A 24256-nucleotide genomic window follows, 5' to 3' on the forward strand; every position below is an offset into this window, starting at 1 on the left:
TATTTTAGTTAAAAAAGATAAATATATATATATATATATATATTAAAATTATGAACAAATTAATATATATAGTAATCAAAGAACGAGTATAAATTAAGAATTAAAGTCATCTTTCAATCATACTCATAAATAAAATACACTTTTATATATTTTCGTTAATGATTTAACATAAATGATCTTATAATTAAGGAATTCAAAAATTTCAACAAGTATAAGTTTTTTTTTTTTTGAAATAGTAGTGTTAGATATATAAATCATTTTTAACCAAGTTTTTTTTATTAAGTAATCCCAAAAAATAGGGATATTATTTTTTCTTCTTCTCTTCTTCTCCACCTTCTACTTTCTTGGAGAGAATACAATAGTATATAGATATTAAGTATTATATTATATATGATAAGAAAGTTTACGGTATTATAAAATTCTTTTTTAAGTGTTAACCTCTCATGTGAAATATTTTTTTGGGTATTAATTCATGGAAACTCATAACTACATACTATTAACATTCCTCACCTTTAGATGGGGTATGTCCTAACTTTATGTGGCACATCTAATAATGAAGTTCCAACAATTGTTCAAACTTTTTCCTCTAATAATTAAGTCGATGGTAATATTGTAGCTGGCGTTCTCTTGAATCACTAATTAAATTTCTTTCTTTGTTTTTATGAATTTAATTATAAATTAACTAATCAATCTTTAATAAACAACAACTCAACGAACTATAAATCAAATAATATAGTCTTCTCATACTTATTTAGAGGTCGCAGATTCGAGTCTCATTCATAACTTCTTTTAAAAAAAATCTCTAATAAGCAACAAGCAATATGTACTTAATTACCTACCTCCAATTTTCACAAAATTTTAATCGGCCACTAATATATTTATATATAAATATATATTATTTAATTTATTTTTAATATATATCTTATATTGGTAGCTGATTTTAGTGTACATATAACATAATCGATATAATTTTGTAAAATATTCATTCAATTGGTTAAAATGGTTAGGGGTGGCAAAGCGGGCTGGCCCGCCCGTCCCGTCTAGGCCCTGCCTAAGCCCACCCTATAAATGGGGCGGACCGGTCCGCCCCGCCAACTAAAATGGGTTCAAAATACTAGTCCGCGCCACTTTATAGCCCGCTTGACTATTTTTTTTTTGAAAAATAAAATTCATTAAAATTAACTAAAAAATAATAATTAAAAAATTAAATACAAATAAAAAATAGTTAAATTATAATATAATTTTTTCACTATATTTTTTTTAATTTTTAACTTCAATAAAATTGTTCAAAATAATATTTGTCAATAAAATCATCTTTATTTTAAAAAATAAGTCACATAATTTGAGTATATATACGAAATTATAAAATAAAATAAATAAAGTTAATAACTAAAAGAAGAATAAAAACAAAAAATGAAAAAAAGTGTTTAAAAATTCTATAATTATCAATTTTATAATAGTAACCACTATTTTATTTAATAAAAAAAAGAAAAATATAAAGCTTCGGCCCGGCGGACCGGCCCGTCCCGCCCCACCAAAACCCGCCAATTTGGCGGTGCGGGTTTGGCGGGTTTTTTTTAATTTGGCAGGTTCGAAATCCTAGCCCAACCCGCCTTTTTTAGCGGGTTTTGCGGATCGGTCCGACGAACTTGACCCGTTTTGCCACCCCTAAAAATGGTAAGTAAATTCATTTAAAAAAAATAAATCGATGAAGTTCCAAAAGAGAAAGATTTATTTAAAAAAAATCCAATTCTTAAAATAAATTAATTGAATTTTTTATAATTTATATGAATGACAAAATTAAAATTTATCACTAATATAAAATATATATTAAAATATAGCATATATATTAAAAATAAATTAAAAAAGTATATTTATACATAAATATATCATGATCATTAATTTTGATATACATATAATATTTTTGAAAATCTAAATGAATTTGTAATAATCACTATTCCATAGACAGCAAAGGATTAACCTATTAACAACCTTTCACCACTTCATGAAACTATAAAATTACCCCATTTGTAAATTACTACTAAAAGGGAGAATTAGTAATAAGCAACATAAAATAATTAAAGGAGGGTGAAAGTTGAAACATTCTTGTGGTGGGTCCATTCACAAATTGACATTGAAGAAGGCCGCAAGAGAAAAAAAAAAACAAATAATAAAAATAAAAATTTTAAATTTAAGACCCTTTTGTATATAAATAAATCTTATGCCAGCTTAGCTTCTTCACTCCATCACTTCACTTAACATCTTCTTCTTCTTCTTCTTTTCTATCTTTCTCTTATTCTCAAATACACACTTCACAATCTATCACATATAAATTTTGAGTTCACAACTTTTGAACTTCTTTGTTCTTTTAATTTTTTTATTTTCTATTTTATTTTATTTTTATCATCATATCATGGCTAGACCACAACAACGCTATAGAGGTGTTCGCCAGAGGCATTGGGGTTCTTGGGTCTCTGAAATTCGCCACCCTTTATTGTAATTCCACTTTTACCCTTCATCCCCTTAATTAATTAATTCATTATTTTATTAGTACTTCTAATAAATGTTATTAATCTTTCAAGTGTGTTCAGAGGTGGAGCTACATTGTAGAAAAAGGATAATAATTCCATAATTTTAATTTAGTTTTTTTTTATTTTATTTTAATCTTATTTTATTGTGTAAATATTTTTGATTTTTTTAATATTTTATCTAACTCCACTCCTGAATGTGTTACTTACTACATTGCTATCCCTGTTTCAAATTAGTTGTTAACTTAGATAAAATGCTACATTATTAGAAAATCAATAAAATTTTGATAAAGCATGTATAGTATTATGCAACTAATTAAATTAATTTGATTTTAATCATTTTACTAATTTTTTTTGGGGGGCAATTTAGGAAGACAAGAATATGGCTAGGAACATTTGAAACAGCTGAGGATGCAGCAAGAGCATATGATGAAGCAGCTAGGTTAATGTGTGGACCAAAAGCAAGAACTAATTTCCCATTTAATCCAAATTTGTCACAATCATCATCATCATCTTCTTCTTCTTCTAAGCTACTATCTCCTACTTTGACTGCAAAATTACATAAATGCCACTTGGCTTCCCTTGCCCTTCAAATGTCCAATAACAAGCAAAAATCATCACAACCCAACAAAGATCCTCAACCACCACCACCATCATCATCATCATCAACATCATCAAATAATAGATTATTCAATAATCAATTCCCAATTGGTGCTGGAACAATTGCATATGAGGAGTTACACTGGCTAGAAGGGAATAATAATAATAATAATAATATTAATAATAATAATTGGGGTGGCATTATTGAAGGACATCATCAAGTTGAGGTTGCACAACAACAATTTCAGCCAGTTCTTGAAGATGATCACATTGAGCAAATGATACAAGAGTTGCTTGATTGTGGATCAATTGAACTTTGCTCAATTGGGTCAAATTAAATTAATTAGAGGATCTACTATATAATTACCTAGCTAGAACAATATAATATGTAGCATATATAAATGCAATGCAAATTAGTAATTACCACTTTTTTTTTGTGGGGTTGGAAGAGGGTGGTATTGATTGAATTCACCCCATGTTGTAATAAAAATGACATTATTATTGTAAGGTTTAGTATCATAGAAGAGTCACCATGAGTTTCAATCACTTCTTCAATTAGTGGACAACCATGTGGAACCTCCTAATTTAGCCAATCATGCCAAAAACCCTAATCATGCATATGGTGGACTTTAATGTACACTTAATTATCAAAAGATTACAATTTTTTTAAATAAAAATCTAAGTAAAATAAAAAAAAAAACTGTTTTTTTTATTTATTGATAAAAAATATTTTTTTGGTTGTCTACGATATCTCCAGTATGATAGGCCCAAGACTAATTCATTGCGAATCTAACTCCATTTAATGGTTTACTGTTGGCAAAAAAAATTATTACATATATAAGACGAAATTCAAATATTATACACTTGTTTAAACAGATGAATGAACTGATTACTTGACCAATTAAGTTGATTTGATTTAAAATACTTAGTCAATTAATTTATCACTATTATTGAATGAAACATAAATTTTATTAAATAGTAGATAATTAATGAATTAATATATCATATAAAATAAACACAGCTACCTATCATAATTCAATACTCAAGGTTACAAAAACCTTATTGACGAATAATGTTTAGCTATTATATATTGTGAGATTTGTGTCCTTTTTTAATCTAAATTTATAATATTTAAGTTATAATTCTAAATTTCTAACTCTTATATAAATAGAATATATATGAGTATCCTAATAAGAAGTTTTTCCATTTTGTGGGACCCACATGTTAATATAATGATCACACCAGCCAGCTTTTATTTGTTTATTAACATTACTGTACAAACAAACTTTTGGATTATATATCTAGAAAAGACAATAACAAAGAACACAAAGAAGAAAATGGGGCTAATGATGTTTTTTGTAGTCAAATTGATCTGATCTCACACAATTTTTGTACAAAGAAAATTATAGAAAAAGCATAGAAAGTGGATATTTCATATGAGAAACTTTAACCATTGTATTGCACTGGTAAGGTAAAAAGGCAAATAATTTCACACATGGTTTAGCACATTGTTGTCATAAAGCCACCAACTTTGGCAGTAGCAGGCGTGATGACAAGGGAGTACATTGAAATATATCAAGCAGCACTTTCAATTTTTGTTCACACTCTTCTTTACATATATATAGTCCAAACATTTTTCAAAAAAAATCCAAAATTTTTTATTTAATTAANTTACTTTTATTCAAATTTTAGTCTCAATTTAATATGGATACTTTTTTAAGAATTAAATTTGTAAAATAATTTTATACGTGAATCAAATTATATATCATTATATTAATAAAAATAATTATTTTTTGGGTAAAATATATTTTTTGTTTCTAAAGTTTAACAAAAATTTTAAAAATATCCTTAAGTTTTATCTTGTTTTAACTTTGTCCAAAAAATTTTCGATTTGCATCAAATATACCCTCTGACAACAAATTTTTCAAAAAACTTAAGACCGATTCAACAACAATTCCATAAGAACAACCTCTCAACACAAGCAAATCAAGCATAAGTTTCATACATTATTGTTAGATTCGTCTTTAAGTTTTTTGAAAATTTAGCCGTCGAGAGTATATTTGATGCAAATCGAAAACTTTTGAAACAAAATTGAAACAAAATAAAATTTAGGGGTATTTTTTTAATTTTTACCAAATTTTAAGAAAAAAAATATACTTTACTCTTATTTTTGTATTGATTATATGAATAATTATTTTTTAAAAAAATAATTAAATAATTATATGAGTATTAAAATTAAACTCTAATTTTGAGTTGTTTAAATAACATAAGAGGAAAACAAAAGTCAATCCCTTTGGTGTTAGATCCAAGGAACGTGCACACAAATACTGCCAATTATGACCATGTATTTCTAATTTGTAGGGATATTGATGAAAGCATTATACACTTTCTTTAACAATATAATATAAAACATTCCCTCATTCTCATTGTTTTCTAACACTGCTTTTTTTTTTTGCTTTTTCTTAGTTGGTAACACACACTATATTCTCTTTTGAAGTATCCTTCTATCCTTGATCCTTTGTTTTCTGTAAAAGCACATCTTTTTTGACCCACATTCTCATTTTTGCTCACTAACTACAAGACATATATCCATTCATAATCCACGTAGCCACTCCCTTTTTCTTTTCTTTTCTTTTATTTTTTTAAAAATTTTTTCACACATGCTTTTCTTTATTGAAAATTACATAAAATTAGCCAAAATAAATGATATTTTTATTTTAATTAAGAATTTAGAATTCAATCTTAAAATTGAAAGCAATTGTCAGGAATATATATGTAAATTTAATTTTAATATTTTGTTAGTATAAAGTGATTTTACACATATATCTAATCATATAATTCTTAATTTTGTCAGTAATAATAATTATTTTTTATTAACCACATGAATAGTTATTCAAAAAATTAGTATCATTATACGATTATGTAAAATATTTTACACTATCAGTCTATCAAAATCAGACTCTCTCTTTATTTGTACATTTATTTATATATATATTATTCAAATAAGTTGTGATGCCTATAAATTTTATCTTAAATTATATATGTGATTGTAAGACTTTATTGATAGACAAAAGAGCAGCTGGCATGTAAGTTTGTCCTTATTTTTTATACACATTTTACCACCAAAGTGTGTGAACACATTTTCTTTGTCATCTTAATGTCCTTTGTTCTTGGGATTATTGTAGTAACAACGTGATCAATATTCAAGTGTATGTGTATGTGATGAGCTTCATATATTCAACGAGAATCATCTCTTTTTCTTGAACCATATCTTTGGAAAGTCATTATTGTATTTTTAAATTCTTTTGATTGTTTTACAAAGTTGGAATAATGCATGATACTCATCAATTCAGTTAGTAGATAGATAGATACCAATCTTTCTACAATATCTACTAAGCATGTTATATATAATCTCTAACATATAAGAAAAATATATAGTAAAGGATTGAATATTGCATCACACTGTTTACTCTTTTGCAGACCATTATTCTTCACAAATTGGATTTCCAAGTCTAAATTTCATAGGTTGTCTAGGTTTCAGAAAAAGAACAAGAACAAAAATAAAATGTGTTTAGATTTAGAAATAAGTATAAAATAGTGTATTTTAAGATATAAAATAAAAAAGACATGCGGTTTTTTTTTTTGTTACTTTATATTTATATAATTATGTCATATTAGTCACAAAATTGGTTAGACTTGCAATCTTCATGATGCAAACAAGCACAAAGGACGTCTCTAACAATTCTAATAAAAAAAATAAGGTAAAGTATATTTTTTGTTCCTGAAGTTTGACAAAAATTCTAAAAATATTTCTAAATTTTATTTTGTTTCAATTTTGTCTAAAAATTTTTTGATTTACATTAAATAATATATTCCTAACGGCTAATTTTTCAAAAAATTTAAGACCAATTCAACAATAATTTCATAAGAACAACCCTTTAACACAAGCAAATCAAACATAATTTTTATGCATTATTATTAGATTGGTATTAAATTTTTTGAAAATTTAGAAGTCGATGGTATATTTGATGTAAATAAAAAACTTCTGAGACAAAATTGAAATAAAATAAAACTTAGGGTTATTTTTAAAATTTTTACCGAACTTCATGGACAAAAAATATATTTACCCTAAAAAAATATTAAAGAATAATATATATAATTTTTTATGTACTTATAAAAAATTTACAAAGATAAATAATCACATATTCACATATCGGTAAGAATAATTAATTTTTAAATATAATAATAATAATAATAATAATAATAATAATAATAATAATAAAAAATATTGGTGACTTCGTTCTATTCACTTTGGAAATGTGATTGTTGTTCAGCTAGCAACTTTAATTATGTGCATGGGGAGTGTCCTGCATGCCTACAATCAACACCTTGTTTGTTTCCAACATTGAGGGACCCTTATGTCTTTTTTAGCATTGCAATCATACTTCAGTCATATTATATGATTTCCTCAAATCAAATGCTTACACAACAATAATATTAAGGATAACATAAAATAAATTTCAATGTTTACTATTATTAAGTACTAAGATTCTATTTTACCCATCTTGTCCAATTATATGTGAATATGAATGAAGCACCTACCAAAGAATATTAGCTAATAATGGAAGAAAATACGTTGCTTTGCTTGTAAGGTTAAAAATTAGTTAAAACAAATTAAAGAACCATGACAAGATTTTGATCTCAAAATAATATTCAAAAATTAAAATGTCTTTTTTTTTTTTTTTGCATGAGAAATATATGTTTAGGGGGTGAAAACAACTGCTGTTATAATCATAAAATCTGCTCCATCGTTTTCTATTACTATGTTGGTTTAACTTTCTTAGTTTTAACAATAAAATAAAATAAAAAAGAAAATTATTGAAAAGATAGGGTGCACAATGAATTCCACTATTGTATCCTCATGCTTAATGATTATTTAGCTATTTGGTAATTGATTTTGTCCCCCACCACCATTTAAAATAACAAATTTGAGAAGCCTAATTAATGACATGGCAATGAGAACCCATATACACTCATAGTAGGTGAATATTCTTCAATTGTATTTCTATTTTCTAGAAAGAATTGCCCAAAAAGGTTGTCATATTTCTGTCTTAATTAAGAAAAAATTGGATGCTAATGAAGGGTTTAACAATTTATACCCTAATTAAGCAAAATTGAATGCTAATGATGATGTGCTGATTTGTTATAGTATGACGTGGATATGGTCATAACCAATAAAAGAAGACAACTTTTTAAAATATGATCTACTAGACTACTAGTAACTCAAATTCTTATTTTAAATTATATTTTTTAATTGTTATTACAAATAAAACACTTATAACATTTTTTACGGTATTTTCTAACTCAACAGGTTAAAAATTAATTCGTTGTGGTTCTGAGTTCTATTTAAAGGTTTGTCGTTGGCCAATAAATTACTACATATACATGACGAATTTCAAACTCCAAATATTTACTTAAACGAACAGAGTAAATTGACCATTCGATCAACTCAAATTGGTTACCCGTAACGTTTTACTAGCACTTAAAATTTCTCTTGAAAGGAGAAAAATGACATTAACTATTAACAGTACCTTTAGGTGAACAAATTAAACTGTTGAGACACAGTTTTTGCAATGTTCCAAGCAAACAAATATAATGACATTGATGTTGGTTGAACACATTGAAGAAGATTCATTTATTTGGGGTCATATGAGCTTGATCCAGTTAAGACCAGGATTTGAATTTTGAATCAAATTCTCTGAATTTCATGCAAGCACTTACTGAGAGAGAGACATGCATAGAAATGAACACATGGCATGCATATGGTATTCATGTTTCTCTTTCTAACTATCCATTTCTTCACATGGGATTCCATGAATTCATGTTATCCAAATATGGTACTCCTATAAAAATCACATGGTTTATTGATGAATTGCATTCTTTCAGGGTCTATTATCAAGTCAATACTCAACTTGGCTCCTGAAATTTGAAATCAGATTCAAATTGATTTCTAAAATTACAGTTGGTTCAAATTGGACTTCGAAATTTACAATAATAACTCATGTCAGCTCATGAGTTAATTTCTATGAACAGTGTATTGATTTTACACGTTAACTTATTAAGATTTAGACTCTTTACTAGACTTCTTAGAAGTTTGATTGACTCCCTAACATTCTCAAGAGAAGGTCAAAAACAAGTTCACTTTAAAAATTTTGTGGCTATGGAAGCAACAATCAAGCTTCTATGGAATTCTAATAATAGTCTTGATCACATGGAATCTGGACGAAGAATGCAATAATCGCAATAAATTAGTGTCCCAAATCAACACGTCGTTCATAAAAATCAGCTCAAAGACTAATGTGAGTTACTATTATAAATTTCGGGATTCAATTTAAATCAATTATAATTTTAAGAGTCAATTTAAATCCGACATTAAATTTTAGTAACCAAATTGGATATTAACTCATCTATTATCACTTGATTGCAATATATAGGAAATATTATTATTATTTGGCTTCTCATCATATGTTACTCCTCATGCCCAATTCTCATAATAACGTTTTAAATTTATTATATCATGGCCAAATTCGAATTAAAATGAAATTTGAAGTAGCCAAAGGTATCTATCAAAAGAGGACAAAACATTATATTTTCAGCCTCAAAAATTCAAAGTATTTGCAACCTTTGTTTTCTATGCATAAATAACACACATGGGATGTTATGGATACTTCCTTTTCAGTTCTCTTTGGTGATTCTATTGCATACCTAATTAAGTTTCAGATTTTGGCCTCTTCTTTGATCACACTATATTCATAGTGTATTGTTTCATTTTGATGTGGACTTGCAATAAATTATTAGTGGGGGTCAACCAACTAAAATTGAAAAGAACAAGAGAAGTATCTGCTGAATTTTGAAAAATTGACATTTGATATATCAGGTACATTGAATCACAAGGGTGTTGCTGTCACAACCTCTTTAATTCACATAAATCAAAACGGGACCAAATGTTGATATCTATGTATCTCAAGTTCTTAAAGTAGCTGAGTAGAACATATGTCTTGATCGAAATCTTTTATTAAATTGAATTACTTGTGTGTAGCATTGCCTTGCCTCTCATCACAAATGTTTTAGAATTCATCATTTTACCTTGCATATGTTCATTTTAATAATTGATGATGTAGATATCGAGCTAATCATGAGACAACTAAAAATATCTAACTGTACTGTTGCCCAAAAATAAAAGTTATGGCCTAAATAAGCACTCAATTCTTTTATAAGGGATTTAAAAAGGTCTAACAGATTTATACAAATTGTCTCTGCTGTTTATGGGTCATTTCATTCGGACACGGGTGATTCGATCCATATCCAACCCAACTTGCACAATAAGAAAGACCTTGTTAGATCCGTAGTTCATTCACTATTTTAAATAAAGTGGAATAATTCTCTAGATATTTGAGAAGTAATTGTCGACTACTACAAATGATAAGACTCATAAATTAGTAATCACTTGCCTTTATAAATATTTTGTCGAATTTAAGTATTTCTTAATCTCAATTCACTTATATTTATTTAAAATTCTTGCTAACTTAATTTTAGAATCTTTTGCAAGTATCTCCACTCATTTTTTTGAAGACGTCAGACAACTTTGTCTCTTAGGTAAACTAATTAGAACCTTCGTTCAAAGGAGTTTATACCTCATATTTAGACTATATTACTTTGAGTTCAAGTATTTACTCAAAACACTAACAATGGTAAAATTAATAAAAACAACCGCATCAAAAGTTCATGTAAATTTTTCAAATGAGATAATCCGCTATCAATGGTACATAAATATACAAATAGCAATAATATCATTTCACTTGGAAGAATGATCAATATTTGAAGCATATTAGCCTAGTTACCAAATTCTTCTACTTATTTTAAACAAGTTAAGAGATCCAAACTAAACATCCAAAGACTTAACCAGCAAGAATAAAAGGAGAAACAGTTTAGTCGTGTTTAAATTTGTGAAAAAAAGAACGCAATACACTGTATATAATTTTCAAATAAAATCATCATTTTTTTTTGTAAAAATATTTTAGAAAACAAAATTTGAAGATGCAAATGTGGTTGAACAGATTATAGTCATGTGCGTGTATGCTATCTACATAGTAAACAAACTAACTAAATCTTTATTTGGTGAAAACTCAGGTGCAGTCTCAGCTATCAACTTCACGTGAAGTCGACTGCACCTGAGTTTTCACTTCTTTATTTTATCGTAGTGCTTAGTCCAAACCTTCCTATTTTAATTTCTTTTTTAGTTTTTTAATGCTAGGCCACATTTGTTTTTGGTCCACTACTGGGCTACTAAATCGTTGCAACAAAACAGAAGCCCATAATTTTTTTTCAGAATAGGCCGAAAGCATCAAATTGGGCCTAGTCATTCCTCAAAGGCCCAATTCCTCTACAAATACCTTCATCTAGGGTTTTAATTCCTAATGTATATATATTCATTACTTGCTCCATAACCACAAACCCTAGAAACAAATCTAGCGGAGGAGGAGGAAGAAGGAGAAGATGGTGAAGTTCTTGAAACCCAACAAAGCGGTTATTGTTTTGCAAGGCCGTTACGCCGGTCGGAAAGCCGTCATCATACGCGCCTTCGACGACGGCACGCGCGACCGTCCCTACGGCCACTGCCTTGTCGCCGGGATCAAGAAGTATCCTTCGAAGGTTGTGAAGAGAGACTCCGCCAAGAAGACGGCAAAGAAGTCGCGCGTGAAGGCGTTCGTTAAGATGGTTAACTACCAGCACGTGATGCCCACGCGCTACACTCTCGACGTGGATTTGAAGGACGCCGTTACTGCCGAGTCGCTTCAGTCGAAGGACAAGAAGGTTGCGGCGCTTAAAGAAACCAAGAAGAGGCTCGAGGAGAGGTTCAAAACCGGTAAAAACCGTTGGTTCTTCACCAAGCTTAGGTTCTGAGGGATTCGCTGAAACGGTGTCGTTTTATCTTTTCTTTTTTGAAGTTTTAATTTTGATGCTTTTTTATATCCGGATCTGTTTGGATTTCTAAAGGTTCATTTCGAGATTATGTTAATTAAACACTGCGTTTTATCAAGTTCTAGATTCTATTAGATAGCCGTGGTTGTTGAATCTAATTAGCTGGAGGTATTTAATTTACTGAAAATTTTGTTTATATTAATTTTGAATTCTAGGGGTTTAGGTTTTGGTTTGATATGGCATTGGATTTGTTATGATAATGAGGTCATGAGGATGATAAAATTTGTAGGTTTTTTTTATAAAGATAAATTTTATAGTTAATAGCTGCAAAATCACGAAAATTTTTAGAGTCTAATCAGCGTGTATTTGAACCTATTTGGATACAGATAGAAAGATAAATAGATTGTGAAGAGAAAAGAATGAAAATTGGTTGTAGACTTAGTGGAGACCTAAATGTGTTTCATGCTTCGTTTCCTCTAAAAATGTCCCGAAAATTAATCACTAAATCTTATGGCAGTGGCATCCTTAGAGTATTTGATGGGTGACTCTAGTTTAGCATATACTTTGAATGCAAACTGCTGAGGTAGAGATTTGGCAATCAAGCTCCAAATGTTGTTTGGTGTGGGCTGAAATAAATATATGGTTATGTTATGACACTAACATTACACAATTTTTCAATGAGATTCATAAAAATGAATAAATTCTAATATGATAATAATACAAGGTTGAATGCCAACGAGCATTCTAGGCATAATAGACTAAAAATTGTTTTTTAAATTTAAATAACTAAAATTCAAATATTCTTTTTTATACTTTTGAAAATATAAAATGTAATTTTTCAATATTTGAAAAATTTTATCACTAGAATTGAAGTTGTATTGGATCGAAATATCACTTTATATTCACATAACAAAAAGTCAAGCCATTTATAAGAGAGTTTATTATTGAAGAAAGACAAGATAATAGGTACAAATAGAAAAGATTCAAAGATGGATATCTTGTAATTTTATAAAGACAAAAAGAGGCTATAATATAGTGTTTTTATGTTAAATCTAAAATTTCCCAATCAAATGTTAATTAATACAACACTTGGAATAAATATTATTATTTTTGGCTAACAATAATTCACACCCATATTTATAAGATTTTGCATACAAAAAAAATATAGTTTACACCTATATTTACTAGAATTTGTATATAAATTAAAATTTATTTGTTAAAGATGATTTAATATTTATATGGGTCAAATGATAGACAAAAATAATAAAATTTAATGACTTACAAGAGTTTCTGCTTAAAACCTACCGCTATAGATTGGAGTCAAATATTGTTCGAATGCACATATTTATACCAAATAATAAATAAATAATATGTATGTCGAAATTTTATAAATGGCATATGGCTTTATCTGGAGCACTAAACAAAACGTGAAGATTTGCAGACCAACTTAAAAACAAGGACCTGAAGTGTTGTCCACTTTGGAAAACAAGAATCTGAGAAAAAAGAGAAAATAAAAAGGAAAAGTCCGACAGAATTAAGAAATTTCAATTTAAAAAGTTGCAAAAATCAAATGAAACAGTTGTATTATTTTATTTTTGTTATTTAACAAAGGTTGGTTTAATAATATTTTAAAAATAAATATATTTATTATATTTTATATTTTGCGATATATCTGAGAATAAAAAATATAGATATTAAATTGAATTCGATAAATTTAGTCGAATCAAATTGTGATTTTGAGATATATCTCTAGTGTTGAGTCAATAAGGCTGCTTTGCTGATTGAGATAGGAAAATGAACAGAAATATTGTCTAATGATACTGAAATATTATATTTTGTATTCATTTGAACATTTTTCAAATTTTTTAAATTAAAAAATTATAATTTATTCTACTTTATTTTTAAACAGGATACAAAAACACTAAATTTTATATCTCTACTATCATTTATGTATTGTTTTTATTATCTTATCTTATCCTATTATCAACTTAAATGAATTTGACTTGCTCCTCTTCTATCCTTTATTTTCTCTCTTAATTTTGGCTGTACATTGATGGTATTGGAGGTTGGAAGATTTTAGCCATGGAAAGTATTGAACAAATCAAATCCGAAAACGTAGATCTTGTTAGCTTATGTTATATCTCATAAATGTTTAAAGTCTAATTAATTGGCATCTATTTGGATATAGATAGAAAAGTTAAATAGATTGTGAAGATAAAAGAATGAAAATTGGGTGTAAACTGTGGAGACCTAAAAGATGGTTCACGCTTTGTTACCTCTTCAAATGTCACAGAAAATTAATCAATAAATTAGTTATTCGAATATATTTGAAATAAAAAATCATTAAATCAGTTATTCAGATATAGGTTGAAATTAAAAATAAACATTAAAATTAAAAGTATGTATCACAAATATACAATGATCGATTTGGTAGTTAAATTAAAAAAATAGAATTATTTTATGAAAATTAAATTTTATGAATACTAGAATTAAGAGTAATGATTATTCTTTTAATGGTTTTTATATATTTTTTATTTTTGAAAACATAAAATGTAATTTTTCAATAACAAAATTGAAGTTGAATTGGATTGAAATACCACCTTATATTCGCACTCAAACTTGTTATTTATGTTCATTCATATAACAAAAAAATCAAGCCATTTATAAAATAGTTTATTATTTAACTGTTTATATTTAAATCAACTTGAAAGGTTTAACTAACATTCATAACTATAGAAGAAATAAAAGATAATAGGTACAAAGAGAAAAGATTCAAAAAGGGTATCTTCTAATTTTATAAAGATAAAAGATAATATGCTTATATAGTTTTTTTATTCTAATTGGATAAATTTAAAAATTCTCAATCAAATATTAATTAAGGAGACACTTGAAAACTGTAGCTTCAGATTGCAATCGAATATTGACTTGATCCTCTCTTATAGGAACTAACCTCCTATAGATCTGTTACAAATTAAAGAGTTTAATTACTAATATTTCCATTTTTTATTTGATAATACCATTCAACATTGTATTGTATAATTGTATGAAAAATTAGTAGAAAAAAGAGTGACAATGAAACTATGTAAAATTATAAAAATAAAGTAAATCAATCATGTTTATTTGGACCCAAAAACCTATTATAGTTATTTATTATTTAACTATCTATAAATACATACATATATAAAATTTATCTATAAAAAGCACAAACTATATAATTATAATTATAATAATGGTAATTAATTAATTGTATTTAGCGTCATAATTTCTCACTTATTTAAAGAATGAACTTTTCAAAATACATTACCAAAAGAAATTAACATACTTAAAATGACGCCAAAATTTTGGTTACACATACACAAAAATTAAATTAAAAATTTATTTTATAAATATCAAATTGAAAAAAATTGAATAAACCTTTATAGGCTTGGCAAAGGACCAGGTCCAATATTTCAATTAGAAGGAAAAATTAAACTTGGAATAATAATCCATCCCCCTACAAAATCTGCGTTTTCTGTTACAAAATAAAGTGTTAAGTTGCAAAGTCTTAAGTTACTTCAGTGTACTACAAACACTGTGTGAATCAAAATCACACTTTGTGAGGTAAAATAATGAATGCACTTTGTGATTTATTTTCTCTTTTAATTCTTGGCTATACATTGATGCTATAACAACACAATACAGGATCATCACTGAAGGTGCAATTGGAGGATTTTAGCCATGGAAAGTCTTGAAGAAATCAAATCGGAGAACGTAGATCTTGTTAGTATTCATTATATCTTATTTCTCTTTTTTTTTTTTTTGTTTCAATGTATTTATTTCTGCCTATGAATTATGTTCTTGTTTGGTGAAAAATTATGATTCCTCGTTAATCCTTATGTATAATGCTTTAAATCATTGGATTTATTTATTTTTTTATATATGTTAACATTCTATGTCATTAAATCAATATGAAATTTTTGGCATTTTTTTTATTATGTATAGTTGCTAAAAACATTCACATCTCAACTATGTTATAAAGCTTTAGATTTTTATATTTTAAGTATGAAACTTTTGCCAATTTAATTGTGATAATATCTACTTGCTTGTGTTCTAGGCACAACTACCATTGGAAGAAGTGTTTGAAAAATTGAAATGCACAAAGGAAGGATTGACAAGTGATGATGCCAAGAATCGATTGGAACTTTTCGGTCCCAACAAGTTGGAAGAAAAGAAGGCAAAGAAATTAAAATCTTAAATCTTAGTCTGTTCATATTTGGTTTACTACATAACAATGTTTTATAAAATTTAATCTTAATGAATTAGATATTATCTTACATTGATCAAAATTTCAAATATAGGAAAGCAAATTGCTGAAATTCTTGGGGTTTATGTGGAATCCTTTGTCATGGGTTATGGAAGCTGCTGCAGTAATGGCAATTGCAGTGGCCAATGGAGGGGTAATTACAATATAGCCCCTTAAAATACCTAATATTTCACTAGTTACTTAACTTTTGTTCTTTTTTACTAATTAATTATTATTTTTTAAATCATTCCTTAACAGGGGAAACCACCAGATTGGCCAGATTTTGTTGGAATAATAGTTCTGCTTCTTATCAACTCCACCATTAGCTTCATAGAAGAAAATAATGCAGGTAATGCTGCTGCAGCACTAATGGCAGGTCTTGCTCCAAAAGCCAAGGTATAATGTAAACTTCTACAAAATCCAATATCTTGTTCTTGTTATTATGCATGAATATAAGGTAGCGTTTGTTTTGAGATACCGAGACAGAGATCGAGAGACTGTTTGTTAGTTCAGAAACTGGAACTGAGATTTTTAGAGACGGAGACTGAAACTTTAATAACATTTTATACTTAAAATATCTTCATTTTAATTAATTAATTCCAATTTTACCATTTGTACAAAATATATTAGATCTTCATTCTTGTTTCAATTTCTGTCTTCTACTTTACACTAAAGATTTTCAGTCTCTGTCTCTCTACTAATCGCTACCTAAAAGTAAAAATTCATATTTATGTTACATTCACAATAAAGTACGATTTAGCATTTTATATGTCTATAATAACACGAGAACGTTAGATGACTAGTAGAATTTATTATTTTTAACTCACGGCTAATGAATGGCTAAAAACAATAAATTCTGCTGACCCTCTAAGGTGCTTCTAATAACATTATTCTAATACCAGACATATAGTTATTATTTTTTATTCTAACAGTTTTGAGATGGTGTGTATTTGATTGTAAGGTTTTAAGAGATGGAAAATGGAATGAGGAGGAAGCAGCTATATTAGTCCCTGGAGACATCATAAGCATAAAATTAGGAGACATAATTCCAGCAGATGCTCGTCTCTTAGAAGGGGACCCATTGAAGATTGATCAATCAGCACTGACTGGTGAATCATTGCCTGTAACAAAGAATCCAGGTGCTGAAGTCTACTCCGGGTCCACAGTAAAACAGGGAGAGATTGAAGCCATTGTCATTGCCACTGGAGTCCATACCTTCTTTGGTAAGGCTGCTCATTTGGTAGACAGCACTAACCAAGTTGGCCACTTCCAAAAGGTACTATTCTATCAAAATCTTATCTCAATTTTGAACATTAATCTTCACTTGGTTTTTTTACAATCTCATTTATTCTTGCACCTTCTTTCGGGAGTTTCGTCTGCATTCTATTTCAGCAGTTCCATCTGCATTCTTATTGCACTCCATGCGTCCTCTTTTTTTATTGCGCCATACGCGCCTCTAAAGATCAATCTTATTGCGCTCGACGTTTTTTTTTGTCTTTGCTAAAGATATTTGACATGACTTGTTTAGGTGTTGACAGCAATTGGAAACTTCTGCATTTGTTCAATTGCATTGGGAATGCTAGTAGAGATTATTGTTATGTATCCAATTCAACATAGACCTTACAGGAGTGGAATTGACAATCTCTTGGTGCTTCTCATTGGTGGCATTCCCATTGCCATGCCAACAGTCTTGTCAGTTACAATGGCTATTGGTTCCCATAGGTTGTCTGAACAAGGTGCCATCACTAAGAGGATGACAGCCATTGAAGAAATGGCTGGAATGGATGTTCTATGCAGTGACAAGACTGGCACCTTAACACTCAACAAGCTCACTGTCGACAAAAATTTGATCGAGGTTCGTCTTATTTCATTATAATCTTCTTCGTACTCACTCGTATTCTGTATCGACATATCATTCATCTTCTTTGTATTACAGACTTTTGCAAAAGATGTGGACAAAGACACTGTACTTTTGCTTGGAGCTAGAGCATCAAGGGTAGAGAACCAAGATGCTATCGATGCTTGCATTGTTGGAATGTTAGGTGATCCAAAAGAGGTTCGTTACATAGCTTCCTTCTATTAAGTTCTTTTGGTAGTCTCTATAGTTTTACTAAATTTATAATATTCTAAATTTTGTAATTAAGTCTTGATATACCAAAATATTTCTTTCTAAATTAAAAATGATAGAAACTCAGATGCAGTCAACCTCACATGAAGTTGATAGCTGAGAGCCGTTAGATGGTTTGACTGCTTTGACTAAATTTTCATCGAACTGTTCTCAACTATCGTCTCAACATCTATGTTTATTGTCTATAACCATATATGAAACTTTATACACAAACATTCCAAGCTTACAACTATGTTCGCAACTTTCTGTTGCTCCTTATAGGCAAGAGATGGCATTACAGAGGTTCATTTCTTGCCCTTCAATCCAGTGGACAAGCGCACGGCCATAACATACATCGATGCCGACGGTAACTGGCACCGAGTAAGCAAAGGTGCGCCGGAGCAGGTAATTTTAAATTTTTATTTATATTATTAGTTTCAATAATGTATAATTATAATTTATACTGTATAGCTGACATTGCATTTTGGTTTCAGATTATATCTCTTTGTAATCTAAGGGGAGATGTGAAGAACAAAGCTCATTCCATCATTGATGGTTTTGCTGACAGAGGCCTCCGTTCACTTGCTATTGCTAGACAAGTAAGTTCTGAAATTTACACTTTTTTTATTCAAAATTAAAAAAAAAAGATTAGTTAGTTTTTCTAAATGGTTATCTTTTCTCAGGAAGTGCCAGAGAAGACCAAAGAGAGTGCAGGAGGCCCATGGCAATTCGTAGGCCTCCTGCCTCTCTTTGATCCGCCTAGGCACGACAGTGCGGATACCATCCACACGGCTCTTCAACTCGGAGTCAATGTCAAGATGATCACAGGTGATCAGCTAGCTATTGGCAAGGAGACGGCTCGCCGCCTCGGCATGGGAAGTAATATGTACCCTTCTTCCTCCCTCCTTGGCAATGACCAGGATGGTACCTTTGGTGGAATTCCGGTTGATGATCTTATCGAGCAAGCTGACGGCTTTGCCGGTGTCTTCCCAGGTAAGATGACGGTGACAGCTAAGATGTTAATACGTATTATGTTAAACAGTTTAGTTAAATATCATTAAAAGGAAAAAAAGAATTTCAAGATTCAATTTATTTTTGAAATCTTGAGTTAATTACTAATGTTGGTTGTAGAGCATAAATATGAAATTGTAAGGAGACTTCAAGAAAGGAAGCACATATGTGGAATGACCGGAGACGGTGTCAACGATGCACCGGCACTTAAGAAGGCAGACATCGGAATTGCAGTGGCGGATGCCACCGACGCGGCGCAAAGCGCGTCGGACATAGTCTTGACAGAGCCTGGTTTAAGCGTGATTGTAAGCGCAGTCTTGACAAGCCGGTCTATTTTCCAGAGGATGAAGAACTACACAATTTATGCTGTTTCCATAACAATTCGGATTGTCTTGGGATTCATGCTTCTTGCTCTTATTTGGAAGTTTGATTTCTCACCCTTCATGGTTTTGGTCATTGCCATACTCAATGATGGAACTATCATGACCATTTCCAAGGATAGGGTGAAACCATCTCCTACTCCAGATTCATGGAAGCTAAATGAGATTTTCACAACCGGCATTGTTCTTGGAACCTACCTCGCCGTCACCACAGTCTTCTTCTTTTGGGCTATCTATGCAACCGATTTCGTCTCGGTAAGAAAAGAATTATTTAAGAGAAATGTTAGGTGACTGATAATTTTTTTTTAGTTTACTTGCAACACAAGAAACTGATTGAAAAAGCAACATCTCCAGAACCATTTCGGCGTAAAATCGATCCGAGGTAGCGAAACAGAGCTCACATCAGCTGTTTATCTTCAAGTGAGTATTATAAGTCAGGCTCTCATCTTTGTTACCAGATCAAGGAACTGGTCTTATGTTGAAAGGCCTGGCTTGTTGCTTCTCACAGCATTTATCATAGCACAATTGGTAAGTTGTAACAACAAAAAAAAGCCTATTTTGTTTTGCTAATATTTTCTCCTTCAAAGGAGTTTCAAATTAATCATATTTTTTCATGTTAGGTTGCAACATTGTTGGCTGTGTATGCAAACCTTGGCTTTGCAAAAATCAAAGGAATTGGATGGGGCTGGGCTGGTGTCATTTGGCTCTACAGTCTCATTATTTATATCCCATTGGATATTCTTAAATTCATCATCCGTTATTCCTTAAGTGGCAAGGCATGGAACAATATTACTGAAAATAGGGTAACATTTGAAGTGTTATATGAATTCTGAATTTGCATATATCTAATTTTATACATGCTAACCTTTTTTTTTTTTTTGTTGGTGTATGGTGTAGGTTGCTTTCTCATCAAAGAAAGGTTATGGAAAGGAAGAGCGCGAAGCGCAATGGGCTCGTGAAGAACGCACCAGACATAACCTAAATCCACCTGAAGCTGCAGATATATTGAACACAGGAAATGATTATAGGGAATTGACTGAAATCGCAGAACAAGCTAAAAAACGTGCCGAAATTGCAAGGTATAAACATTTTTTGGGTGTCCTTTTTCTGGATTCGGATGCTTGTGCACTCGACTGTCTTTTTTCTTATCTAGATAATGTTATTTATACTTTTTTAAAGGTCTAAATATACAAAATTTGGTATGAATAACATTTTTGTATTATGAAATGCTTGCTTTTGTTACAAGTCTTGTTTAAAGCTGAACCATGTTATTGTTTTGTAGATTAAGGGAGCTTCACACATTGAAGGGGCATGTTGAGTCTGTTGTAAGGCTCAAGGGACTTGACATTGAGACAATGAATCAAAATTACACTGTTTGAGTAAATATGGCAATTTCTACTAGGAAATATTATTAGTCATTAGTAGAATCTTAGGAAAAGATTGGTAGTGTTCATCTTTGTTGTCCTTTTTCCTTTACTATGTTAACTAGTCCTCATTTTTTTGGAGGGGCTTTGAAATAATCCAACAGTTTTGAGATTGTGCAACACAATCCAATGTTGGGTGCAGCTACCTAATGAATTTAATATGTTTTTTTTTTATTATATATGCATTAAATGTTTTTGGACACCATATTGATTTTGCTTTTATTTTTAGTTTCTTATTTTGGGTCTGCATTGTCCTAAGTGGTAGTGAAATACTGGATTTTAAAGATGGATCTGTTCTTCCTCAAATGCAAAGTATATTTATTATCTAGAAATTCAACTTTGTTAAAATTTTAAAATGAGACCAAATTAAGAAAAAAAAAGCAAAGATAATCTACATTTTTATTTACAGGGCACAATGGCACATATACATGGAGAAAATATACATTTAAAATCTTATTTGATTATTGGTCATTGAAAGCTAAAAAATCTGGAAAGGAAAACATGCTCCACATGCAAATTCCTCAACTCAGAAGAATTAACCTCCTCCCCACCCCCTCTCCCCTTTTTTTTTCTCTCTCTTGGGCTTTTCTATAAATGGGCCTACTCTTGGACCAAAAAATCTTAAATGAATCCAAGTCCAAAATGAAAAAAAACTCAAGTCCTAAAACATTAGATTTAAATAAAAAACTTGGATAAAAACTCACTCGCTTAGACAAATGTCGCGATTCGAATCATGCTTTGTGTATGTAGCAACTTATTGGTCAGTTACAAATCTTTAAATAAAACTCAAATTCACAACGAATTAGTTTTTGATTTGTTAAATTGGAATACCATAAATAACTAAAAAAAAAATTTTAATTAGTCGAATAGTAAGCTCTCGCCTTATATATGTTAAAAAACCAAAATATTATCATAAAAAATTATAGTTACCATTTAGGCTTTATTACATGACAATTATTTTGATTTTACTACTTTGTTATAGTTATATATATGGTTAATCTATTTTGTGTCCTAAAAACATATTAAGATTATAAATTAATTTTTTTTATTAAAAATACAAAAAACAATTTCAGTACATTTTACATCTATTAAATAAAAAAATTTAAAATCTTTCACTACTAATAATAAACTTAAGTGTCTTTACTATATACATGCTACCTAAACCTATCTCTATCTCCATTGTTCTTTCCAAAGAATGATTTTTGCTCCCATCTTCATTCTCATTTTTTAATATCTCCGCAACCCCACAGCTACCCACATTTAGATATCCCCATTCCTATTTACAATTTCTCATATTCTACAATATTTATGACTACAAAATTTTCTGTTGCATCTCTAGTTTCTACTTTCTGTTGCATGCAAATACTTTGCATGAGGATTTGACACGCAAAGTGTATGTAACATATAAATGTCAACCCAAGACTGGGTTCTATACACGTTACAGTTACAACATTTTAATTAATTTCAGCCCCCTACAATTTAACATTAGTAGTGCTATTCAAGATAAGTAGTGAAGTAGGCACATACAACTAGGCACACCTTCATCCCACATTAATTCACTTTCACTTTCACTTTCTCAACACTAACAAGTCTTCGGTTCCTTTAAGTCTTGGGGATTTTTTCAGACAAAAAAAAAGAAAGTGAAATGAGAACAAAATCCATTTAGTTAACAATACACGTTAAGATTATTAATTAAAAAAAATTACATAAAAATATTATATAATTTAAATTTTTAATATATTTATTATTTTTTATTTAAAAACTCAAAAATTTAATTATATCAATTGTAACTTTAACATGTATTTATTATTTAAACAAAAACAAAGTAAATGCCTCTAATAACATTATTTTGATTATTTATTTGTGATGTGTCAATGTGAGAGTGTTCATAGTTGGTGGTGCCGATTCAGATATATTAAAAGGTTTCCCAGTGGTATTTATTTCTCTTCTAAGTGTGCATGCTACATTAAGTCTTCTACTCAATTTGATAACACAATCATACATATGGAGTACAGCAGCAAAATAGTTAAGTGTCTAGCTGATTAATATTATATTCTTTATAAAATTTATAAGATTTGTATTTTTATTTCCTTTATCATATATTTATTAACATTTTAAAAACTTTTATTAATATTAACTATAATATTTTTTTTGGTTCAATCCAATTGTAAACACTGAATAATACCTCAAGCAACCGTGTCAAATTAAACATTTTTAAAATAAAAAAATCTCTATTGAGAAAATTATATCTTCTATAAAATCTCAAGCTGAAAACTCAGGTGCAGTCGACTTTACATAAAGTTAATAGCTGAGAGCCGTTAGATGAAAATTTAGTCAAATCAGTCAAACCATCTAACAGCTCTCAACTATCAACTTCACGTGAAGTCGACTACACCTTAGTTTCTACCAAATCTCAAATATTTACAATTATTTCTATAAAGAAGGATATCTCTAATTATAATAACAAGATAAGGGCAAGTTGTTTTTTTATAAGAAAAAGATAATGCATTCCTTGGATATGTATGTATATATATAGAGAGAGAGAGTCATAATTAGTATCTTGCAATTTGAGAGTGTAAAGTAGCTTATTAAGAAAACATACATGAACCAAGTGAAGCAAAAATGAGATCAAATATTGTGATTGTTATAACAATTCTACTACTTCTTTTGTTTACATTGCTGCCTCTTGTAGAAGGTAGAAGGCCACACCACCAAAACAAACAAGAAGAATGGAAAAGATCAAGAGACAAAAGAAGCAAAAAAAGATCATCATCATCACCAAATAATTGTGACCCATTTTTCCTTTATCTATTTGAAACTTGTGGCCAATGGCCTTTTCCTATTTCTCCTTGCCCTCAAAACCCATTTGATCAAACACCAACACTAACACCAAAACCGCCGCCAATAGTATATCATTATCCATCTCCTCCGCCACCAATTAC

At 29.4% G+C, this 24256-nt stretch overlaps 3 protein-coding genes across 5 annotated transcripts; all 3 read left to right on the plus strand.

Annotated features, from left to right (window-relative positions):
- Positions 1–2255: 2255 nt before the first annotated feature.
- Positions 2256–3635, plus strand: LOC107463739 (ethylene-responsive transcription factor ERF003-like). Its single transcript, XM_016082596.3, has 2 exons — positions 2256–2496; positions 2899–3635. Exons 1-2 carry the CDS (start codon positions 2414–2416, stop codon positions 3464–3466), a joined length of 651 nt encoding a protein of 216 aa, XP_015938082.1. The 5' UTR covers positions 2256–2413; the 3' UTR covers positions 3467–3635.
- A 7988-nt stretch (positions 3636–11623) lies between these two features.
- LOC107463818 (60S ribosomal protein L27) lies at positions 11624–12228 on the plus strand. Its single transcript, XM_016082699.3, has one exon. The coding sequence runs from the start codon at positions 11685–11687 to the stop codon at positions 12090–12092; it is 408 nt and encodes a 135-aa protein (XP_015938185.1). The 5' UTR covers positions 11624–11684; the 3' UTR covers positions 12093–12228.
- A 1946-nt stretch (positions 12229–14174) lies between these two features.
- LOC107463726 (plasma membrane ATPase-like) lies at positions 14175–21275 on the plus strand. 3 transcript variants are annotated; one of them, XM_052253937.1, is made up of 15 exons: positions 14175–14234; positions 16204–16323; positions 16448–16546; positions 16651–16788; positions 17354–17668; positions 17921–18247; positions 18329–18448; positions 18782–18904; positions 18994–19098; positions 19183–19492; positions 19631–20145; positions 20245–20418; positions 20511–20693; positions 20788–20969; positions 21173–21275. In XM_052253937.1, the coding sequence occupies exons 1-15, from the start codon at positions 14193–14195 to the stop codon at positions 21267–21269; spliced, it is 2850 nt and encodes a 949-aa protein (XP_052109897.1). In that variant the 5' UTR covers positions 14175–14192; the 3' UTR covers positions 21270–21275. The 3 variants fall into 3 exon arrangements, with proteins under 3 accessions (XP_052109897.1, XP_015938066.1, XP_052109896.1); XM_016082580.3 differs by lacking the exon at positions 14175–14234 and adding an exon at positions 15825–15869; XM_052253936.1 differs by lacking the exon at positions 14175–14234 and adding an exon at positions 15828–15869 and having other exon boundaries at positions 18994–19102; positions 19187–19492.
- The last annotated feature ends 2981 nt before the right edge of the window (positions 21276–24256 follow it).

This window comes from Arachis duranensis, chromosome 9, assembly GCF_000817695.3.
Source record: "Arachis duranensis cultivar V14167 chromosome 9, aradu.V14167.gnm2.J7QH, whole genome shotgun sequence".
In the NCBI taxonomy this organism is placed as follows: domain Eukaryota; kingdom Viridiplantae; phylum Streptophyta; class Magnoliopsida; order Fabales; family Fabaceae; genus Arachis; species Arachis duranensis.

Bases quoted from the DNA above. Each gene is read 5' to 3' on its own strand.
- LOC107463739 (XM_016082596.3), top strand. From the start codon at position 2,414: ATGGCTAGACCACAACAACGCTATAGAGGTGTTCGCCAGAGGCATTGG. The intron at 2,497-2,898 runs GTAATTCCACTT...GGGGCAATTTAG, and splicing joins GAAATTCGCCACCCTTTATT to GAAGACAAGAATATGGCTAG.
- LOC107463726 (XM_052253937.1), top strand. From the start codon at position 14,193: ATGGAAAGTATTGAACAAATCAAATCCGAAAACGTAGATCTT. The intron at 17,669-17,920 runs GTACTATTCTAT...TGACTTGTTTAG, and splicing joins AAGTTGGCCACTTCCAAAAG to GTGTTGACAGCAATTGGAAA. The intron at 20,970-21,172 runs GTATAAACATTT...ATTGTTTTGTAG, and splicing joins AAACGTGCCGAAATTGCAAG to ATTAAGGGAGCTTCACACAT.
- LOC107463818 (XM_016082699.3), top strand. From the start codon at position 11,685: ATGGTGAAGTTCTTGAAACCCAACAAAGCGGTTATTGTTTTGCAAGGC.